The following is a 22,966-nucleotide window of genomic DNA, read 5'->3' on the forward strand; positions in this document are numbered from 1 at the left end:
GGGAGGGTCAAAGAGAGAGGGAGAGAGAACCCTAAGCAGGCTCTGCCCTGCCAGCACCAGCAGGGAGCCCTAAGCGGGCTTGAACCCATGAACCATGAGATCATGACCTGAGCCTAAGCCAGTTTAACTTACTGGGCCACCAGGTGCCTGGTTATCCTTTCAATATGTAGAGTTTTGTCCCGGGGCTTTTTGTGGACCTGACCAGAACAATTCTGTCTGGTACCTCATCCTGCTGACTTTTCCATAGAGGGAAGAGGGGCAAACTTTATGGGAACTAATCTTTTTTTTTTTTTTAATATATTTATATTTTTTAACATTTATTTATTTTTGAGACAGAGAGAGACAGAGCATGAATGGGGGAGGGTCAGAGAGAGAGGGAGACACAGAATCCGAAACAGGCTCCAGGCTCTGAGCTGTCAGCACAGAGCCCGATGTGGGGCTCGAACTCACAGACCGCGTGATCATGACCTGAGCCGAAGTCGGATGTTCAACCGACTGAGCCACCCAGGCGCCCCCCCCCTTTTTTTTTTTAAAAAGTAATCTCTGTGCCCAATGTAGGGCTTGAGTTCATGACCCCAACTCGTGATCAAGAGCCCAGTGAATGAATGCTCTACCCACTGAGTCAGCCAGGAGCTAATCTTGAATGAAAATAGTTCATCACCTTTTGTCAGCTTTTTCCCCTCGAATGTGAGAGACCCTAATAGAGACCCTGTTTTGACCTTGGGATTTTGCCACGTATATGGAGGACAAAATATGGGGGAAAGAGTCTTGCGTTGCTGGCCAGGGTGAGGATGGGGGTGGGTGGTTAAAATTAAGGAAGGCTTTCTTGGTTTTGAGAGTTGTCTAAGGATGCGGTGTTATCTTCCATACTTTAAAAAAAAAAATTTTTTTTTAATGTTTTATTTATTTTTGAGACGGAGAGACAGAGCATGAACAGGGGAGGGTCAGAGAGAGGGAGACACAGAATCCGAAACAGGCTCCAGGCTCTGAGCTGTCAGCACAGAGCCCGACGCGGGGCTCGAACTCACGGACCGCGAGATCATGACCTGAGCCGAAGTCGGCCGCCCAACCGACTGAGCCACCCAGGTGCCCCAATCTTCCATACTTTTAAAAATCAGTAAGGATTTCCACCTTCTAGGTGTAGAGGAAGGCAGATCTTTTAAATGATGGCTTGATGGATTAGAAGAAGATGTGGATATGTGCAGAAAAAGACAGACTCCGGATTCAAACTCACATTGGTGTCACTCCAGTCTCTACTCTTAGCCACTATTACACTGCCTCCTGTTGGCATCTCTGGATCTTGGCAAAGACAAGAACCCCATCACGTGTAGGCCTTAGAAGCGGAAGGCTTCTTGGAGAGAAAAGAAGTATTCGAGTGAATAGGTGCTTGGAGATGCCCAGCAGGATTCCCTGAGAAGGAGTTGGCATTTGGAAACAGTAGAGCAGAGAGACTATTGGACGCGAAGTCAGGAGACTTCAGTTTACATGTAAGTTCCGTAATGTAGTAAGTGTGGGACCTTGGACACCCCACTTCATTCACCTCTGTGTGTCTCACCTTCTCCATCCACGGAAGGGGGCATGTGTCTCAGGAGTAATACACGTGGAAACGTTTTCCGAACGCCTGGGCGAAGGGTTATTGTCCGTATTCAGTGAGGATCTCCCATGGAGCGGATGTATGCTTGAAAGTGTGAGCTTAGGGACTCAAGTGTCCTGGAGCAGCACCTGGGACTCCTCACACATTATGGGATTTGGAAACGATGGTTGGAAAATTACTCTGCCCCCACTGGCCTGGCTTAGGGGGGATTAGCATACCGGGCCCAGCGTGGTATCCTTTCTTTCCACCTTCTACCTCGGAATCTCCCTCTGCACAGTAGAGAAAAGCACCTTTCACAGGCCCGTGATGGCATCTGCTGCGGTGGAAGGCAGCGGGGCTGTGGATTTTAACTGAGCAAAGTCGAACGTAGAGATCAGGAGAGCTGTTTTTTTCTCCTTTAACCCTAGGAAGAAAGAAGTGGAGAAATTGGTAAAATTAGCATGGTAAAGCACCTTGGAGGACAGTACTGAAATAACCCGCGTCCAGTTTTGTCTGGTTCCCCTTTGTATCTTTGCCGTCTAGCACCGCACTTGGCCTTTTATGGTGACCCATGCATGTTCGTTGATGCATAAATTAAAAATGAGTGAATGAATGATTCTTTCTGTCTCTGCTGTTTGGAATGGAATTATCTTTATTCATGAGTCAGGGAGAGTTTCCTGGAGGGGATGACTTCAGAGCTGAGGTTTTTTTCCTGTGACAGCTTTATTGAGATGTAATTTACATACCATACCGTTCACTCATTTATAAAGTATACGTTTCGGTGGTTTTTAGCATATTCATACATAGGCACCACAGTCCATTTTGGAACATTTTCGTGACCCCAGAAAGAAACCCGTACCCTATACGTACCACCCTCAGTCCTCCTATTCCTCATCCCCCCAGCCCCAGGCGGCCACACATCTGCTTACTGTGGAGAGCAGTTTTGAATAGGAACCAGATGCTTGTTGGTGAGAGCAGTTTGGGGGTGTTGACAGCAGGAATGGACGACCAAGAGAGTGGTCTCGATGAGGGATGTGGAAAATGAAGTGGTGAACTGATGGGCTGGCAGACTTGCTTTATGCAGAAGAGTTTGAATTTCAGTTTATTGGTCAGTCAACAAACATGTACTGAGATCCCATGGACATTGTGCTTTATATACAAAGGAGATTCACCTCCGTGGGAGACGCTGTAGGTTCTGGAACCAGGGAGAGGTGTGCAGAGTGGTATTTGAGGCAACTAATTCTTGCTACTCGGGGCGGGGGGGTGGGGGGAACCCAGTGGGGAGGTAGAGGCCGAGCCTTGCACTGTTTTTCCAGTGGTCTGACTGGAAATGGTCTTAGCCACCACCATTTAAGGGAAGATGGCACTTTTTTTTTTTTTTTTTTTTTTTGCTGGCCATGTCCCCTTCTGAGCTCCCTGAAAAATGTAGTCCGAAGTTATGGGGCAAGCTCTTCGAATTAGTGCCTGCACGTCTCCCTAAACACCCTGGCCATAGCTGGTTGTAAAGATTGTTCATAATTCTCGGACCTGCTGGATTACCGTAAAAGTAAGAAATTAGAGCCACATCTGGCAGAATGGCATCCTGTCCTCCTTTTCTGGAGGGACAAGGGGCAAATGAGTAGGTGTGGATGGCTGACTGTAGACTGTCTTTCCAGGGGACACAGAAGCATTTCTCTGCTACTCTCTCCCCAGGGTGCCCTCATTGTCATTATTTGTGCCGCCACTTTCCTTCGGCTGGCTGGCCGGCCGGCCGTTCTGTCCCCTCTTCTGTGCAACGTCCGCACCCTGCTTAGAGACCTTTCCACTTGGAGCCTCGGGGTTTCTGCTGTGCTACACATGAGACCTCAAGTGGTACCTCTCACTGATTCTGCCCGGCCTGGTAGGCCCGGTTGTCCCTCTGGTGGTGCCAGCCTAGCCGGTGTGTGGGTTGGCAGGTAATGGTGTCATTGGTATATTTGTCTTGATTTTTCAGCCCTTTCCTCGGAGCTTTGGAGAGAGTCTTGCTTCCGGTTTCAGCCCCATTTCCAGGGGAGCGGGTTGATGTGTGCATCCAAACCCCCGTGCACGCCCTGCCGTGTATGAGAAGCCCAGGGAGTGTGGGAGAGGGAAATTTCGTTCTTTCCTTAACACAAGACAATAAACACAAATGCAGAGGAGACCTGTGCTTTGTCAGCAGATTAAGTAAGGAATCAGTGCCGGATATAAACCAGTGAAAACCTCTACCAGACCCATAAATCCTTGGGGGCGGGGACTGTGTCTTAACTTTGTGCCAGGTTTTCTGCTAAGCGTCTTAAATGCAAAATCACAATTAATCCTCGCAAGAAAGCCCTCAGGTGGGTTTTACGGCCGAGGAGCCTGAAGTTCAGAGATTAACTTGCTCCAGGCCTAACAGAAGCAAGGGTGAGATTTGAACCATGTTCTTCTGATTCTAGAGCCTGAGTTCTTCACAGCCATGCTGTACCGTGTCTCCAGGGCCTGGACATCGTTGGCTCTGGCGTGTTTGAGGAAGCAAACACATGGGGAGGGGGAGAGTATAAAAGAAGGGAGGAATGAGGTCAGGAGGATGGGACGACCTCTGAGGAGAATGCTGTAGCGGTCGTGGGCAAGCGCCGCCGTGGGCGAGGCCCGTGCTGACCGGCGTGGCAAACCGGTCCGTGAGAAGCAGCCAGCCTTTGGCTGTAGACTCGGCTTCCAGATTCGAGCCATTTGTGGAAACAGAGGTGGAGATGGAGCCCCACGGGCTGCTTCACACTGGCCAAGGCCCTCTGTGGGAGTTGGCATTTTGAGAGTTTCCATGGCGGTTACGTGCTCAGGGGGCCCGCGTGATGTGTCAGGCAGGAGACAGAGGTGATCTTGGGGCAGATGAGCAGGTGAGGATTTGGCCCTGTGTGGTTAGTTTCTCTCGAGTACTCTCTATCCAACCAGTTGCTAGGTTGGTCACTGCTAATTGCTTCTAGGGTAACGCTGTTTTCCATTAAGGCGTCTGAATGGCTAAGCTGCCAGGGGGGAATTTCCTTCCTGACCTCCGTGTGCGAGCCTCTGGGCCCTGGAGCAGGTGTTCAGATACCGAACCAAACTGGCCTGAGAGCCCGACGTGGTTGCCGGGTTGCAGTGCGTACAAGAGCTTGCTACAGCCTGAGGGCTCTTTCTGGAGCTTTTGCCCTCTTGGGATTCTCTCTTCTGTAGCCCACGTTGGTGTGGTGATGCGCCAGGGGGCTGCCGTAACTGGTGCGAAGGAAGATACAGCTTTTGGGGTATCTTGTGGGGGGTAAGGGGATGGTCTGGGAGTTCTGGCGCTGTGACTTCGGGGCCTGCGGAATCTTCCTCCTCTCCGAGGAGATGGCAGAGCTTCCATCCGGGGGTACAAGAACTGAAAATCAAACGTGGGCCTTCAGATGGGAGAGGGGGGAGGCAGGGTGGAGACGCTTCGGGCTGCAGCAAAGAGCCGTCAGGCAGTGGCTGGCCACCCCCTGTGGCACCGGCAACAGCCGCGGTCCCCTTCTAAAAAGAGTCCCGGTGTCAAATACTCTCCTCTGTTTTCCAGACACCACGTGTCTGGATTTCCAATTCAGATAACACAGCTCAGAATCATCCGCGCGACGTGGCTGTGCCTCAGCTAATCAGGTCAGCGGTGGAAGACGAGAGGGATGAAGAAATCCGTGGCTTTTCCGTCGGAGCCCCAATACATTTTGTTGGTTCGATGGCGTAAAGGCCTTCTTTCTGCATCCTTTGTACATACTTTGTTGAGGCTCTGGTTGCTCAACCCTGCTTTTTATCTCATCGAGATAAAGAAATACGGCGATAGGCACATCATGGTGGCAGATCTGGGTTATGGGCAGGAACTCAGGCCTCTGACCTCAAGTCTGGGCCAGTTTCTAAACCTATCACTTCTCTGGGGCTTCTTCATTCTTTGAAAGATCTCCTCATGTCAGCATATCTCTGAAGTGATGCCTGGCCCCAGCCTCGTGCCTCTCACCTACTCAGTCTGACCACAGAGGTTTTTAGTCTTTGCTGCTTCTTGGTTAGCAGATTGAGTCAGGAAATGAGGGGGCTGAGTGAGGGAACGAAAAACAAACAGCGACCCACTTGGTTTTTTCCCCTTTCTTCTTACAACCATGGAAAAAGGATTTCCTTTGGGGCCCAGGGAGGGAAAGGGGAACATGGTAACCCTGGCGTTATTTGGCCCAACAATTAGGACAATACAGAAAGACATGGTGGGCGGTTAGTTTAGCGGCACGTTTGTGAGTCTCTCCAAGGGGTCTTCCAGCTTGTCTTAAAAGAAAATTTTACATCATAAAAGTCAGTGCATATTGTGTGTGTAATAAAATAGCTGGCCAATGTAAACATTTGGGGTAATAGGCAAGAGGAAAATACAGCTCATTCTACTGTGCTAACCCAACCATAGGTAACATTTCATGTATTATCACTCACTATTTTTTCTCCTTCAGGTTTCCTTTTTTTTTTTTTTAATTTTTTAACGTTTAACTGTTTTTGAGAGAGAGAGAGAGAGAGAGAGTGTGTGTGAGTGGAGGAGGGGCAGACAGAGAGGGAGACAGAATCTGAAGCAGGCTCCAGGCTCTGAGCTGTCAGCGGGGCTCGAAATCACAAACTGCGAGATCATGACCTGAGCCAAAGTCGGACACCTAACCAACTGAACCACCCAGGTGCCCCTCAGGTTTCCTTTTTAAGTGATAGATTTTTCTTTTTCACTCGCTCTTCTGTATCTTGTCCCTGTAGAAGGTACAGTTGAACGTAAGTCTGTAGGTTGAGGACACGTATGTCTGTGAAATAAGGGGGGAAGAAAAGAATTTCTACAGTACTGTTTCTGGAGGAGCCATCAGGATGAGACGCTTCTCCAAAGTGGGGGTGAGAGCCCGCTCATCAGAGATGCCACTCAGCCTTGTCCTCATGTTTTCCATAACCAAGCTTGTGCGTTAGTGCCAGTCTGACCCCGCAGAGCCATCCGCCTTGGTCTGGCAAGCGTTTGTTTTCTAGCTGGGTCATTACACTCCGGAGTTCTTCCTGACCTTTTGTTTCCTTCTCAGGAATGACAGTAATAAAGGTTACGCTGTACAGGGCGGAGCTTCTCCAGGGAACAGTTTGCCCTTCGCGTGGGTGACAACATGCGTTTTCTCTTCCTTTGTCCATAACGAACCACATCTTCCTGATATGTGAAGATCTCAGAGAAAGACAGAGAGAGAGAGAGAGAGAGACCTCAGAAAAGAAGATTGTACCACTTCTCTTGGTTCCTTCTTTCTAAGTTTCAAGGCCCACTACTGAGAAAGTTCTTCCTGAGATCTAACTGTGAAATCGTCTCTAGTACAGTTCAAACTCATTTTCTCTAGTTTTGTCCTCAGTGAAGACGAGAGCCTGACTGGTCATCATCCTTTGAGAATATTCCTTCAGAGACTTATTCTTAGTGGTAACTTGTGCTGTGGCTTGTAGATTCTGAGGGAAGCCCTAGGTTTGTACTGATGATTCCTTGGACCGCACGGCTGCTGGCAGGCCCCGCAGACTCGTGGGAGGAATTGACAGCCACTCGTGTTAGAAGACCAGGGTAGAAAGTGGCCCGCCCCTTCAGGAAGTTCCTAGTGACGCTGAAAGATTCCTCTCCCTCAAGTCCTTCTCCATGCTCCGATTGGTTCCTTAAATGCCCCTATCAGTTGGCACGCTTTTTGTTTGTAGTTAGAGAGAGTAGGCTGAGAAATCAGATAACTCAGGAGACCTAATTCTCACAGTTCAAACGTTTATGGAACACTTATAGGGAATCAGGTGCTGTGCTACGTGTTTGGGATACAGGGGACGACACAAATGGCCCTTCCATTGAGAAGCTCACAGCGCTGCTCTCTTTGAAGAGAGCAACGTGAAAAAGATAATTTCAGTAGATTATGGAATTCAGACTACAGCATAAAAAATATATATGTGTGCATGTATATATACACACACATATATACGTGTATATATATATATATATATATACGTATGTATATGTGTGTGTATATGTACGTATATATATATATACACGTATATGTGTGTGTGTATATATGCGTGTATATATATGTATACGTGTGTGTATGTATACGTATATGTATGTGTATATATACATATATGTACGTGTACGTATATATACGTGTATGTGTATATATGTACATGTATGTATATATGCACATGTGTGTATATATGCATATATGTGTGTGTATATATACGTGTGTGTGTGTGTGTATGAGGAAAAAGTCTGCTGGGAGGGAGAGGAGAGGAGGGTCCTGGGACCTAGATTGCACTACTGTGCTACCTGACTTCTGTCATACTCGGCTGACACCTGTTAGTACCTGCAGTTCTTCTGCACCTCTCCTAGAGAATCTAGTCTTCACGGTGGGGATTTGTGTGGTCATTTCACCTTTGAACAAATAGAACTTTGAACTTCATGGCCAAGGCCATGAAGCTGGTCAGTGGCAGAGATGGCTCTGGAGTATACAGGGTGTACTTGTGCACATGGACTGAGCCACTAAATGTTCAGCCCACCGTGTGTCTGGGGAGCCCATTTTGCGTGGGATGGAACCCTATCTTTATCAGCGAACCCAGGAAGCACCGGCAGGCCTTGTCTGTTTTTCCTAGCATGACCACCCCTGGCCCCAGTCCAGGGGACCGTCCTCGGCAGCATGGGGTGTTGGCCACGGTTCTGCTCCTTTTCTCGCTGTGTGGTCCTGCGCTGGTTACTCAGTCAGTCTGGGTCTCAGTGTCTTTCTCCTCTGTGAAATGGAAAATACACATTTCTCCTTCGTCTTGTACGACTGTTTAAGTTGATGAGGCTGAAGACACGCTAACGTGATTACTAGTAAAAGTGAGAGTTTTTCCAATGGTCTGGGAGGCCTCTGAGTTTGCTCCTCTGGTTAGCGTAAGCTGGAACGGTGGTTTTTACTTCTTTTATTAACTGTGAGACGTTGCTTTTCAGATCTACTGATAGGTGCTGTGCCGAAAATGAAGTTTTACAACTTGTGGGCTGCTCTTGTCTGTCTGTCTCTTTAGTGTCCCATGTGCTTAAGACTTCTGACTCCAGGCTTCCTACTTCTCCCTCTCCCTTTCCCTTCTCCCTCCCTCTTCTCTTCCTCCTCCTCCTAAATCTACACACTATCCTTGGGCTGTATTCTCCACTCTGGCCTTAACTATTTCTATGTGATGATGACTTGCACACTATCTCAGACCTCTTCTTTTTCTTGAGCCCCAGGCTCATACCTCCAAATGACTGATGGACATTCCATGGAGGTGTTCTTCAGAACTCAGCTGTTGGTTGTACTCGAACTGGCCCTCTTTCCCCGCCCCCCCCCCCCCCCCCACCAGCCCGTTTCCTCTCCCTTGGTCCCTTGCATTGGGAATTGGTACTGGGTCAGCTTCCCGAGGCTTCGATACCCTGGGAGAGAGTGCTCTTCCAGTCTGTCTTCCCGATTCCACCACTGTTGCTCCTTCCCAGGCCACCGTCTTCACGTGTCCTAACTGGTCCTTAAATATGTTCTGCCAGGGTCCTCCTCCCTGGCCTCTCTACTGGCAGAGAAGCCCTGTCCTTTAATTCAGTAGCCGGACTTGTCTTCGTGACCTCACTTCTGCTCCCCTCCTGCTTCCTTCGAGGCTACTCCCAGGACCTGCCTCCAGCTGAGTGACCTCCTCGCGCCTCGAGTCGGATGCTTTCTCGTATTTCCAGTTCTCCCCAGACACCGTTCCTTCAGCTGGAAATCCCCTCCTGTGGCTCTGACCCACCTCGCCAGCCTGCCCTTCTTGTCCTTTGGGTCTTTCCTCCAGGAAGTATTTCCAGACTCTGGTGTTTCTTGCACGTTCCTGGTTTGTGATGATGTTCCTAAATTGTGATTCTCTGGGCACGTTGCATCCTTTACTGGATCATAAGCAGTGAGGGCAGAGTTGGTTTTATTCAGTGTTTGTTTTAGTCAGTGTGTGCTGAGCTCTTTGCATGGAACATCGCAGGAGCTCAGTAAATAGGTATTTAGGGAACGAGCAAATAATCAAATGGATGAAGGACTGTACCGAAATTTGATTTTCACGGAATTCTAGCATAAATCATTTCACAAAGCGAGGAGTCGTCTTGAAGCTGAATAATTGCCCCCTCATATGCCATTTTTTGTCAGTCTGGATTCTTACATAATGGCTCGTTTGCTTTAAGCCTGTTGGTTTCCTTTGTGCATTTCTTCCTCTGTGCGTGTGTCTTCCATCAGACTGTAGGTGCCCAGAGACCAGAGACTGCCATCCTTCTAAGGGTGGTTTCTGTTTAGGGAGTCCAGTTTGGCATATTTAGATGAAGAGTAGTTGACTTTTCCCCAAACGAGGCTCCGGGATGCAAGGACACATTGGAAGCAACATTTTGGCCGATGGTCAACCCGGGGCCCAGGTACGGTCTGCAAATAGAAGTAACCCTTTTCCCGCCAAACACCTGTGACAGCTTTGAAGGATGTTTTGATTTGGGGGAGCTCTGGTTGCCATGGTAACAGTACTTTTCCGGGCCTTCTGATTCCAGGTCAGGGCAACCGTTGTTCCTCTTGCAGGAGAGAAGGATTTGGGAATACATATATCCTTCCTTTTTGCCCCCCTCCCCACAATTAATCCAACAGATACTCATCAACCACATGTTACACTCCAGGTGCTATCTAGACACCAGAAACTGCAGTGAACAAAATCGTTTCTGCCCTTAGAGTAGAGCTTGGATTCTAGAGAGGGTAGAGAGACAGCAAACAGGTTAACAATGCAACATTCATCCCTGTTTATTTGAAAGCAGGTTGCTTAGGGGGACCTGGGTGGCTCAGTCAGTTAAGTGTCCGACTTTGGCTCAGGTTACAATCTCACGGTTCGTGGGTTCGAGCCCCGCATCGGGCTCTGTGCTGAGCGAGCAGAGCCTGCTTTAGATCCTCTGTTTCCTTCTCTCTCTGCCCCTCTGCCTCTGCTCAGTCTCTCTCTTTCACAAATAAACATTAAAAAAAATTTTAAAAACAAATTCCTTCGGCACATCACTGCAAGAGAATTAGTCTGTTTTCTAAAACTGAGAAATCGGGAACTGTGAAGGTAATGTCTTCCACCCAGCTCCGAAGAGGGTGGGGTGCCGCATGGGGGTGCCGCTGCGGGGCCGAGCGTGGGAGCTGACTCCCCCGACCCCCACCACTGACAGCAGGGCTTCATTTATTTGGGCGTAGGCATTTTGGAATGCAGATGCATTGGCTGCTCCGACGTTTTCCAAGACCTGGGAGCCGGTGGTCTCAAGCAGGTTCTATCTCTGCAGCTGTCGGCAGCCAGCGTGGTGGTTCTGGTGTTTTCGCATTGACTCTTGGTGGAAGCCGGGAGCCCAAGGGCCACCAGGAGGCGGGGGAGAGAGGGGAGGGGACACCGTCACTTGCCACTGGAGCTTGCAGTCAGAGCAGCCGAGCACGGCGCCCTCGTGGACCCAAGGGAAGACCATGCTGGCGAACGCAGTTTATCATAAGCTCTCAATTTGGGCAGCACTTTATCCTTTTCAGAGTGGTTTACCAGGCCGTGGGCTCCAGGAAGGCAGCACAGCGTGCAATTATTCTCTGCATTTGCCCCAGCACGTACTGTAGTGCCTGGCACAGCCCCCAGTCACATGCTTAGGGCACGGGGATCCCCATTGCTTCAGTTGCTCCTGCATCCTATGGGGCAGCTGTAATGACCGTGTCCACTCGGTCCCCCTAAGGAAATGGAAACTCTGAACGTGCCCGCGTCCATACAGCTAAGTGATGATGGAATCCTGGCTCAGAAGGAGGTCGTCATGTCGCTTTTCTCTATACAGTACGATACATGTACATATCTTAACGTTCCACTGAGTTTTATATATGTGTGCCGACAATGTGGGTAATTAAAATCCACAGAGAAAGGAGAACAGGGACCAAACATAAGCTGCTGTTTCAGCACACCTCTGTTTTGTTAAAGCATCAGCTCCCGTGAAAAGCTGTGGTTGGGGGCGCCTGGGTGGCTCAGTCTGTTGAGCGTCCGTCTTCGGCTCAGCTCATGATCTCACGGTCTGTGAGTTCGAGCCCCGCCTTGGGCTCTGTGCTGACAGCTCCGAGCCTGGAGCCTGCTTTGGATTCTGTGTCTGCCTCTCTCCTGTTTCCCTGTTTGTGCTTGCTCTGTCTCTCAAAAATACATAAACATTAAAAACAAAACAAAACTCTGGCTGGATTTGCACTCCTCCGCAGGACGCATGAAACATTCAGGCTGCCACGGTGAGGAACATCTGAATTCCGCATGCCCTTATAGGCCAGCTGCTATGTGCTGCCCACCGAGCTTCGGCTGGCCTCTGCTCTTTAAGGATTTCGTCTAGCTTATTAATTGCCCATGCATTCGTTTGTTCAGTTATTCGTTTTTTGTTGTTTTGGGGTGGCGGGGGGAGAATAAGGGCAGGGGGGTAGAGACAGGGGGACAGAAGATCGGTAGCGGGCCCTGCGCTAAGTCTGACAGCAGCAAGCCCGACACGGGGTTCCAACTCCAGAACAGTGAGATAATGACCTGAGCCGAAGTCGGATGCTTAACCGACTGAGCCACCCGGGTGTCCCTCAACTGTAAGTTTTTATTGAGCATCTATTAGGTGGTCGACGTAACTCATACAAACAAGTGTAAAATCTCGACATGTGGCAGGTGTATCCAAGGGGAGGGCAGCAGTAGCTGTTGCCTTCGGTTATCATGGTAACTGGCCAGATGTTACTGTGAAGGACATCAGCTGTCGGGTTAGATCCATCCACCTCAGGGAGACTTAGAGACTTGGCCTGCCCTGTTCTAGAAGAGTCTAGGGTAACCCAGCTGGAGCTGAGTGAAGGAGCATCCGTAGTCACAGGTGGCTACTGATGGTGAATTTGAGAAAAGGACTGGGGACAGCTGATTAATAGAATGTGTTTCTACCTCTTCCAAGGCTGTTCACTTTTGCAAAATACTGTCGATCCTGTCCAGGCCGACAGTGTTCGTCCCTCACCAGTGTGGATGACTTCCCAGCGGCTGTGTTTCCCGTTTACTCCCGTAGCAATTTCCATCCTGCTTCCACAGAGTAAAATTCCAGCCTGGGGCAAGTTTTCTGCCCTCACCCTGCTTTGCATCACTAATTTCCTCCTACACAAGGAGGGCATTATGATAACACCTACCTTGTAGGTTGGTTTGAAGATGAAATAATGAAGGTAAGGCATCCCTTAAAGCGCCAGGTTGCACAGTGGGTGCTCACTTTCTGATGACTTCTTTTTACTTCTCATCCCTTTAAACTGAAGGGAAAGAAGTGTTTGCATATTGGTGTCATTTTCATATTGGTGCCAAGCTTATCTGATCTGAAGGGCAGGCCCTGGGGCTTGTGGTTGTTTCTCATTGTGGCTCCTTTGCTGAGTCATTTGGGGTTGGCAGACCTGGAAAAACATAGTGGTCCAGAGGGTGGTTAGGGCTGCGTGTGATTAGCTAAGGCGCAGCATGTATTGTCTCAGTGTTTGCTGGTGGACTTCTGGAACCCGATTCCCCATCTCATGGGGGGGGGGGTTGGGGGGGGGAAGGGGCGCGAGGGGACAAGGAACCAGCTGAGGGGATGTTGCGCCTGTCTTGCCTGGTGCTGAATTTCCCGTGATATGGCTTCATGAATCTTTGATTTCAGCTTAATCAGTACAGCCACCAGGCCCCGTGGAGAACTGTAAACGAATGGATTGTCTTCTGAGTTTGAAATGAGTGATATCCTTTGATATGAGGTGTAATTAGGAGAGAAGATGCTTTTGGTGCTAGGGGGAAGATGCAGAGTGAGAACTTTTAGAAAAATGAGAAGATCTTATAAAAAAGAGCCAAGGTAAGATTTAAAGATGGTCTTTGAGATCTGAGGCATTTGTGAGATTATGATTGGTTTTTTTGCGTGCTCTGCAGTGTTTATTCCGTCATCTGTGAGACCGTGTTTGTGAGAGCAGGTACATCTAATTCTTGTATCTTGAGAATAGTTTTACTTGTTATATCTGAATATTTTATGAGCACTTGGTCCTATATTGGTAAGAGGATTGTGATATGTTATATCCCCATCGACATCAACGACGAATATTGTTTCCAATGCGTACCGTGTTAACAGCTATATATAAATTTTAGGAGAATAAGAAAGCAAACGTTTAAGTCTGTTTTGTCACAGAAGATGGAGATATAGAGTGAAAGGGAAAATATTTGATGAAACTATAATCTACGTTTCCATTATGACGAGCTAGAGATTCATTAGGATGAATTACAATCAAAACAGAATTCACTAGGATCTTCTTCTGAATTCCCCTTCCAAATTAAAAACACTCCAAATTAAAAATACCCGAAAGACCCTTCTGATTATATGCATTCACATTCAATCAGCCGTTTGTTCTGTGAACACTGTGTGAGCAGTGGCCACACTAGTCAGTCTGTACAACCCGGTTGGTCACGTCTTAGGCTCTGTGGTGATCTTCATGAACACAAGTCCAAACTCTGACACTTTCTTATCAGTGTGACTTTAACATACTTACTTCTTTATTTTTGCTTTCTTGAGACTCCTCACTTCCCCCTTTTATTATCTTTGTAACACCTTTGAAAATTATAGGGTTTTTTTATTTTTTTATTTTATTATTATTATTATTTTTTGGTCTCTGTTGATGGATCGGTCTCATCTCTGCATCCCTCCGGCCTAACCACAAGGACGTGAGGTTGGTTCTTAAGAGCAGGGGCCCTGCCTACTCCCGTGTCACCAGTGGTTAGAACAGCACAGGTACCTGGTAATCACTCCCCAACGGCACATGACATTGTACATTTTGTGGAACGAACAGCTATTCATAGTTAACCCTTCTTATGAGCGGTAGCACCGAAGGGCTGAGAAAAAAACAAAGGAAGATACTTTCTCTACACGCTCCGGGGGTTTACATTCCTGTACCTGGTGTCGTGGGCAGAACTCTGCTCTAAGAGTAGGCCAGCTTGAGTTTTATCTTCTGTTTTTTTCGCAGCGCCATTAAATGCCTCTGTGGCTTTTTACGTGTCTCTTAACTTCTTTGGCCTTCAGTTTCCTGGTCTGGAAGGGGGAAAAATTAGACTAGATCATCTCTTAGGCCCCTTCCTGTGTAAGGGTTGGTCCATGATCTTATTACGAGAATCACAGATTATGATAAAATGATAAGCTGGAAACAATCGCAGTAAAAAGAAGCAGGAGTCAAAAAGAGTGTGCAGGAAGTGAGCCAGGAAGTCACGTGTGCCTCTGTGCCCGTGAATTGCCTTTCCGGGGATCTAAACCGCACGTGTTCTCAGGTTGCTCTTCTCTCTCTCCTCCCCGCTGCCCGGCCAGTGCCACCTCACCCGCCTGGTTCAGCCCACACAACTCCCTTCTCCGCCAGTCACTTAGCTTGCAAACAGATTTTCCTGGAGGATTTCCTTCATTAAAACCTTACTGAGCTTTGAGGCCGGAGGGGCCCTTGTGATGGTCTAGCACGCTCCGTTCATCTTACGGAGAAGCATAAGCAGAGCGAGAGGTTCAGAACGGCGACGCGATGCTCCTTCCTCTGTGTCCCGCCTGGTCGGTGACAGAGCAAGAGCTGGGCCCGGGGTTCTGAGCCCAGCTCCAGGGCTGTTGTTCTACTGGACCTGCGCTCTATTTTCCCTGGTTTTATTTCTCACTCTTGGGAGCGTGACTTCGTGCACGACTTCGTGCACGACTCCGAGATGAGTGTTTACGGATGCCACGTGGAACCTGATGGTGGTGCCCTGAAATCTTCCCATAACCTGCCTTAGCAGCCTCCTGCTCGCACTCCAGGTATGAGGTCCTCGGAAGACTCGCTGTGGACTTCTCTTACCATTAGGCGAGGAAGGTGGGAGTGATGAACGAGTCAGGCATTTATTACTTGCTTCGCGTGTGTTTTGCCCCATGCCCGAGTGGTGGGGAATACCAGAGGAGAAGGGAGAAGTGCCTTCAGGTGTGGGCAGGCAGAGGCAGCAGGACATTCTAGATGGAGCAGGCTCCACGGAGGAATTGGTATTTAAGACAAAGTATGGGGGCCCCTGGGTGGCTCAGTCGGTTGGACAGCCGACTTCAGCTGAGGTCATGATCTCCCAGTCTGTGAGTTCGAGCCCCGCGTCGGGCTCTGTGCTGACAGCTCAGAGCCTGGAGCCTGCTTCGGATTCTGTGTCTCCCTCTTTCTCTGCCCCTCCCCCGCTCGTGCTCTGTCTCTCAAAAATAAATAAACATTAACAAGTTTTTTTTAAATAAATAAAATTTCAGCTCAAATGCTTCTTCCTCTGTGAAGCTCACTCTGGAGTCCCATGGATCCCCAGGTGTTCTTTCTCTGCGTGTAGGTAGTGTGCTTAGTATAGAAACCTTTCCATCCCACCCTCCACAAAGAAGTTAGCTAATTGTATGTAATCCCATAACTCCATGAAATGTCTCTCTCTTCATTAGAGAGTAAACTCTTTAAGGACAGAATGTACTTTTTTCTCTTTGATCTTTGTGTTCCCTCAAGTGGAGCCTGTACCATAGTAGGTGCTTCAGAAATGCTTGTTGAATGGAAGATGTGATTTCAGTAAGTACTATTAAAATTAAGCCAAGGGTAGGCGTGCCTGGGTGGCTCAGTTGGTTGAACGTTCAACTCTTGATTTCGGCTCAGGTCATGATCTCATGGTTCATGTGTTTGAGCCCCACGTCAGGCTCTGCACTGACAGGGAAAAGCTTGCTTGGGATTCTCTCCCTCTCTCTCTCTCTCTCTCTCTCTCTTTCTGCCCCTCCCTCACTTGTTTTATCTCTCTCTCTCTCTCTCAAAAGAAAATAGCCTTAAAAAATAGAACAAACAGAATGGAGTTGGAATAAAAAAGAATGTTATTTTCCTCAAATGCTAACTTTTAAGTGAGATAGTATTTGAAAAATGCTTATTTTAGGCATTCGGTACATGTCAGTTTCCCCTTTCTCTATGATACAGACTTTTGGTGATTCATACCTACCTTTACACTTTAAGCTTCATTCCTAACCGCACATTAAGATTCTTTTTTTTTTTTTTTTTTTTTTTATTTTTTTTCCAACATTTTTATTTATTTCTGGGGGGACAGAGAGAGACAGAGCATGATCGGGGGAGGGGCAGAGAGAGAGGGAGACACAGAATCGGAAACAGGCTCCAGGCTCTGAGCCATCAGCCCAGAGCCTGACGCGGGGCTCGAACTCACGGACCGCGAGATTGTGACCTGGCTGAAGTCGGAAGCTTAACCGACTGCGCCACCCAGGCGCCCCTAAGATTCTTGAGAATACGGGCTAGTTCTTATACTTTGCTTCTGCTGCTTTCTGGCACGGTACTTGGCACAGCCAAAGCTTGATTTCTCATCTTTTGTCTGTTTGCAGGTTGCCATTCAAAGTGTTCTTTGAATGAGTCTTGAGTGAATCATCTACTTTATGGATCATCAAAATCTCTTTTGCACTCTCCTCCGTGTGGGTGGATACCAGAGTTGAACTTGAAGAGAGTAAATTAGATATAGGGCAGGAGTGCCGATTGGGGGGGGGGGGGGGTGTGATTCATTAACATTCTCGAGACAAAAATAAGTGATCTGTGGATTATTCAACTTCTGTTTTCTTTTGTTCCGTATTCTAAATTAATCCAGTATCTGTTGCCTTCTTGCTAATGAAAAGTGCCCATGGGTGTATACCTTATGGGAAAGTTGTCAGAGTTCTTGGCACAGAAGATACAGTGTTCCATCCCGTGTGGAAAACGGCACTGAGGAAACCGATCAGGCTATTACACACAGAGGTCCTGACTCCAGGTTCTGGTCAGTGCTGTTTCTTCCCCAGGCCCCTGCGGGGCTCTTTGTTGAGTTGCTAAATGACCACCCAAGTTCTTGGTTAGGACTGTTTGTGTTTCTTCTAACTGGAAAAAACCAAGATAATGGTTTACCCTAAACCAGTTTTTTCCTGAGGCTAAGGACAAATGAAGTTGGAGGAGGGATGGGGATCGGCGTGGGGAAGGGGAGGGGGAGACAGGGAAGCCGAAGGACTCTTTCTGGAAGAGTCTGCAGGTTGTCTGATAGCTTCATGGGGCCCTCCATGGCATCTGGCAGTTTGTGATAGAGTTTCTGCATAAGTGCTTCCCCCATCCCCATGTGTCCTTTGCCCTTTAGGACGCCAGAAGTTCCCCTCTTTCCGGATGCATCAACCTCTCCTCTCCTGTGGCTTCCTGGGGCAGGACACCGGCTTTCTGTATCTTCCCTACTTCTGTTACCTTCGGCACTCCTACGCTTTCAGCTTAAGGGGTTTGACTTTTGTTCACTAGAGGGAAACAGGTGGTGACAAAATTAGCTACCAGTTGGGAAGCTACAGTCCTGAAACATCTTGAAAACATATTTATTCTTAATTGGGTTTGGTCTTTAAAGAAGTAAAATAGACACCTGCCACTTTTCCTTGGGCTTCTAAAATGCTCTTGTGGGAGGTTGCCAGTGGTTTCTGGGGAATCAGGGGCCCGGAGCTATTCCCGCTTGGTTCCTGAATCAGGCTCCTTCTGCTTCAGCCGGTGGTAGAACCAAGTTGGCACGGCCACCGGGATGGCTTCCTAAAATTATCTCTGTGAAGGGGCCCTCAGGGCACCAGCGTCCCTGCTCTGCGGCCGGCCCACCCCTCCCCCCCCCCCAGTCCTGCCCTCACCCCTACATGGGATGGTGCTGGCCTCTCTGTCCCCAGAGGCTTCCTGTTGGGCTCCAGGCCAGCCTTTCACAGGCCTCCGTACAAATGTCCCCAGGCCTGGCTCCAGCTCGAGGAAGTCCTTCTCTGCCCGTGGACACGTTGCTCTGTCTTATTTGGCTTCCCTGTGGCCTTTTCACCAGCTGGTTGTTGAGACAGCTTTGCTCTTAGGCAGGAGTTGTTTTCCTCAGGTGTGTTCAGAGACTTGTTTATTTCCGTGGTTTCACTTGTGGCCTTGCGACCTCATGGCAGGTGCCATTACCTGGCAGACTGTCCCATTTCACATCGGTGCTTGTTGCCTTTTTTTTTTTTTTTTTTTTTTTTTTTTTAGTTGCAGTATAGTTGACACACGATGTACACGTGGTCTCATGTGTACTTAGTGGTACATGTACATGTGGTCTCATGTGCAGCTTAGTGTACGTAACTCCATACATTATACTATCCTCTTGTCACTTTTCGTCTCAGGAGTTTTGCTGCACTGGACTTTCAGATGTCTGTGCTTTCTGGCCAAGGGCTGCCTCCTGCAGAGCAGAGACGGTTGGCAATTTCAGCAGAATGAACACCTGAGCTCCTCCCACATCCCCCTTGCGGCCCCCCCGTTTAGATCTCCCTGGATCTCGTCACTGAGGTCGTTCCTGCCACCCACCCCTTACCAGCTTTAAGTGAGTGCCATGGCCAGCCAGCATTGTCATGTACTTCAGATGATAGAACAAAGAATTCTTGGGCACAACACCTCTACGGAAACCCTTTTTCCTTAGCTTACCAGTGGTTTGCCCTTTGACATGTCATGTACTCCTGGAAACCCTTCTTTCCTTCATTTTTCTTTCTTTCTTTTTAAATTTTTTTGTTTATTTATTTTGGAGAGAGAGTGTGTGCACAAGCAGGGGAGGGGCAGAGAGAGTGAGAGAGAGGTTGGGGGGGTGGGGGGGGGGCGGTGATCCAAAGCGGCCTCCGTGCTGACAGCAGCAAGCCTGATGCAGGGCTCAAACTCCACAAAATGCGAGATCGTGACCTGAGCCGAAGTCAGGTGCTTAACCGACTGAGCCACCCAGGGGCCCCTTCATCTTTCAAATGGGGATCCGAGTGTATGTATTCTTTTTTTTTTTTTTTTATAAACTTTTTTTTTTAACGTTTATTTATTTTTGAGACAGAGAGAGACAGAGCATGAACGGGGGAGGGTCAGAGAGAGGGAGACACAGAATCTGAAACAGGCTCCAGGCTCTGAGCTGTCAGCACAGAGCCCGACGCAGGGCTCGAACTCACAGACTGCGAGATCGTGACCTGAGCCGAAGTCGGCCGCTTAACCGACTGAGCCACCCAGGCGCCCCCCGAGTGTATGTATTCTTACCTACTTTATGAGGTTGGAAAGATCAGATGGAAGAATGTACGTGGAAGCCCTTTGTAGACTGGAAAGCACTGTTTAAATGTGGAGCTTTACTGTTAATATTAAACACAACATACTAGAACGCAGTATCTTGGATACACTGAAAAAAGCAGACAGTATTTACCCCAAAGGAGATTTTTTTCTCAGGCAGCCAACAGGTCATCCCCAAGGCATGGGCAGTGCAGTGCTAACTTGCTCAGGCTTGAATTTGTCGTAGCTCTCTCTGTGCCTCAATGGGGGTAGAGCTCTGGGTCCAGTAGGGAAAAAAAAAAAAGTGAATTAGGCCCTGAATATGTCAGAGGGAAGAGGAGGCCGGGCTTCTGTGTGATACGGCGCTCAGTTGGCTGAGGTGGAAGATACAGTTATTGAGGCGTGAGGGCTGTGGGATCATACAGAAGAGATTTAAAACAGAGGGGAGGGCGCCTGGGTGGCTCAGTCGGTTAAGCCTCCGACTTTGGCTCAGGTCATGATCTCGTGGTTTGTGAGTTCGAGCCCTGTGTCGGGCTCTGTGCTGACAGCTGGGAGCCTGGAGCCTGCTTCGGATTCTGTGCCTTCATCTCTCTCTGCCCCTCGCCTGCTCACACTCTGTGTCTCTCTCTCTCTCTCAAAAACAAACGTTAAAAAAATAATAATAAAGCAGAGGGGACCATATGAACAAAGTTTAGAGGAAGGAATGTGCACGGTTTATTTGGGGAACACAAGTGATTCTATGTAAGCAGAACATTAGGGGCTGAGGCAGAACTGTAGGGGAAGTTGAGAAGTTGGGAAGAGGAAACTGGTTTCATGTCAGAAGGCCTGTGTGAGAAGCAAAGAACCTTGGATGTATTGTAAAGCATTAGAGGAAAGCTTCAAAGGAGTTTAACCTGGGAAGAGGCACGTTGATACCTGTTTTAGAAGATAACAGACGGTGGTCTGGGCGTATTCGTATGCTGGGGCTGGCTTACATCAGCCAGTTGTGCACACTGATCCCCAACTGTGATATTAGCTTGACATTGACCACGCTGTGACCAGAAGTGGCAAATGATGCAAATCAGTTCCCTCTTTCCCTGAAGCTGGTTGTTAAACACTTACCAGCTCAGTCAAAGGGCCATTTCAATGGGGTCTGGACGTCAGTCGTTTGTACACAAGGGACGTGTGTTCCAAATCCTTCAGGACCCAGCCCAGAATCCTCTGAATCAGAATCCAGGGACAGTGATGGGTGGGAACCTATCTTTTAAAAAGTTGCTAGGTGATTCTTATGTAGTCAGTCTGGTACTGGTCTTTGGTTCAGGGCCGGGACAGTAGGGAAAGGGAGGAGGGATGGATATAAAAGATGTGTCAGGTAGGAGCAACAGAACTCAGTGGCCAGTTAGAGGTAGGGAGTGGAGTTTCCTTGTTGGGACAACTCAGTGGATGGATGGAGATGGATGGATGGTGAGCTAAGGAAGGCAGATAAGAGTTACCTGGTGGTAGGAGGCGCCTGGTGGCTTGGATGGTCAAGCATCTGACTCTTGATTTTGGCTCAGGTCATGATCTCACAGTTCGTGGGTTCAAGCCCCGCCTCAGGCTCTGTGCTGACGGCGTGGATCCTGCATGGGATTTTCTCTCTCCTTCTCTCTCTGCCCCTCTCCCCTGCTCCAGTGTGCTCTCTTCTCTCTCTTTCTCTTAAAATAAATAAATAATCTTAAAAAGAAAGAAAAAAAAGAGTTACTCGGTGGGAGGAGTGGGGGGGGGGGGAAGAGAGCCTGGGGGTGGTTTTGGATATGCTGAGAATTCTCTAGGGGAGGCAGGATCTTCGTGATGTCTTACATGCATTTGGATTCAGGGAACCTGGTGCTTGGTAGAACAGTCAGGTTTGGGACAACATGTGGGTTGTCGAAGGTATGGATCTGGAGGGCATTGTTGGGGGGAGAATGTGTAGAGAAGAGAAGGGGATAGTGGGCAGGACTCCCGCAACAACTTTTCAGAGTGGTAGAAGAGAAGCCAAGAGGTCCAGCAAACAGCAGTTTGCTTATTACTGAAGTCGGTGGTTCCATGGAGGGAGGAGTTCCTTCTTTCCAGCATTTCCAAAAGTCTAATAGAAGCCGCATATGCTTTTTTTTTTTTTTTTTAAGTTTATGTATTTATTTTGAGAGTAGAGAGAAAGAGGCAGAGAGAGAATCCCAAGCAGGCCCTGTGCTGTCAGCACAGAGCTGGTCGCGGGGCTCAAACTCACCGACTGTGAGATCATGACCTGAGCCCAAAGCAAGAGTCAGACGTTTAACCAACTCAGCCACCCAGGCGCCCCTGCATTTTTTTTTTTTTTTTAATTTTTTTTTTCAACGTTTATTTATTTTTGGGACAGAGAGAGAGCATGAATGGGGGAGGGGCAGAGAGAGAGGGAGACACAGAATTGGAAACAGGCTCCAGGCTCTGAGCCATCGCCCAGAGCCCGACGCGGGGCTCGAACTCACGGACCGCGAGATTGTGACCTGGCTGAAGTCGGACGCTTAACCGACTGCGCCACCCAGGCGCCCCACCCCTGCATTTTTTTGTAATAAGAGTGACCAAAGAGCGTTTGAACTGTGGTGTGAGCATGTTATTAGATGCTGACCTGAAGTTTTGAATGGTGGTTATGTATCTTGGATTAAAAACACACACACGAATTAAGTAGGAGGCAAATAGTGTTTGGTCACATATCAGAAAGATATCTTTTAAAATATCATAATGGGGGGCGGTGCCTGGATGGCTTAGTCGGTTAAGTGGCCAATTTTTGCCACCATGATCTCCTGGTTTGTGAGTTCGAGCCCTGCATCGGGCTCTGGGCTGACAGTTCAGAGCCTGGAGCCTGCTTCAGATTCTGTGCCTCCCTCTCTCTGCCCCTCCCATGCTCGCACTCTGTCTTTCTCTCTCAAAAATAAATATTAAAAAAAAAAATAAATAAATAAGACAAAATATCGTAGTTGGGGATATGGTTTAAAGGTTCTTGGTGTGGGGCTCTCTGTGAGTCCTGGGACTGTCTCTGGACTTGCCCCCGTGAGAGGAAATTGGTAGAGAAAGGACTTTAACTTCTTGTTTTGAATAGTTTAGATGAAGGAACCAGGATCAAGATGATTGTCAAACATAAAGTTTTGCAGGGGGTGGGGGCGTGGGGGAGATGCCTGGCTAGCTCAGTTGGTAGGGCACGCGACTCCTGGCTTTAGGGGCATGAGTTCGAGCCCCACGCTGGGTGTAGAGATTATTCAGAAAATAAAAATGAAATGTCTCGGGGTTATCTGTGGACAGAATGATTCTGGCTGGCATTGGCTTTGAGAAATCTGCGCATCTTCCTACCACTTAGTCCGGAAGGCTCTGGATTAAGAAGCAAAGGATGTCTTAA

General features: G+C 48.4%; 1 protein-coding gene across 14 annotated transcripts in view; it reads left to right on the forward strand.

Moving 5' to 3' along the window:
- The window catches only part of GRAMD1B (GRAM domain containing 1B), a 246,383-nt gene that overhangs the window by 75,277 nt on the left and 148,140 nt on the right, over nt 1-22,966 (forward strand). The window contains exons 2-3 of one of the 14 annotated variants that reach the window (XR_006713849.1): nt 1,139-1,487; nt 2,002-2,186. The exons of 11 other annotated variants lie outside the window; for them this stretch is intronic. Coding sequence is in view for 2 of the 3 variants with exons in the window: in XM_045483248.1 (XP_045339204.1) it covers nt 2,002-2,041 (40 nt within the window). In the remaining variant the exon portion in view is untranslated. 2 more of the 14 variants (XM_045483248.1, XM_045483249.1) reach the window with 2 other exon arrangements.

The sequence above is a fragment of the Leopardus geoffroyi genome, chromosome D1, assembly GCF_018350155.1.
Source record: "Leopardus geoffroyi isolate Oge1 chromosome D1, O.geoffroyi_Oge1_pat1.0, whole genome shotgun sequence".
Lineage (NCBI taxonomy): Eukaryota > Metazoa > Chordata > Mammalia > Carnivora > Felidae > Leopardus > Leopardus geoffroyi.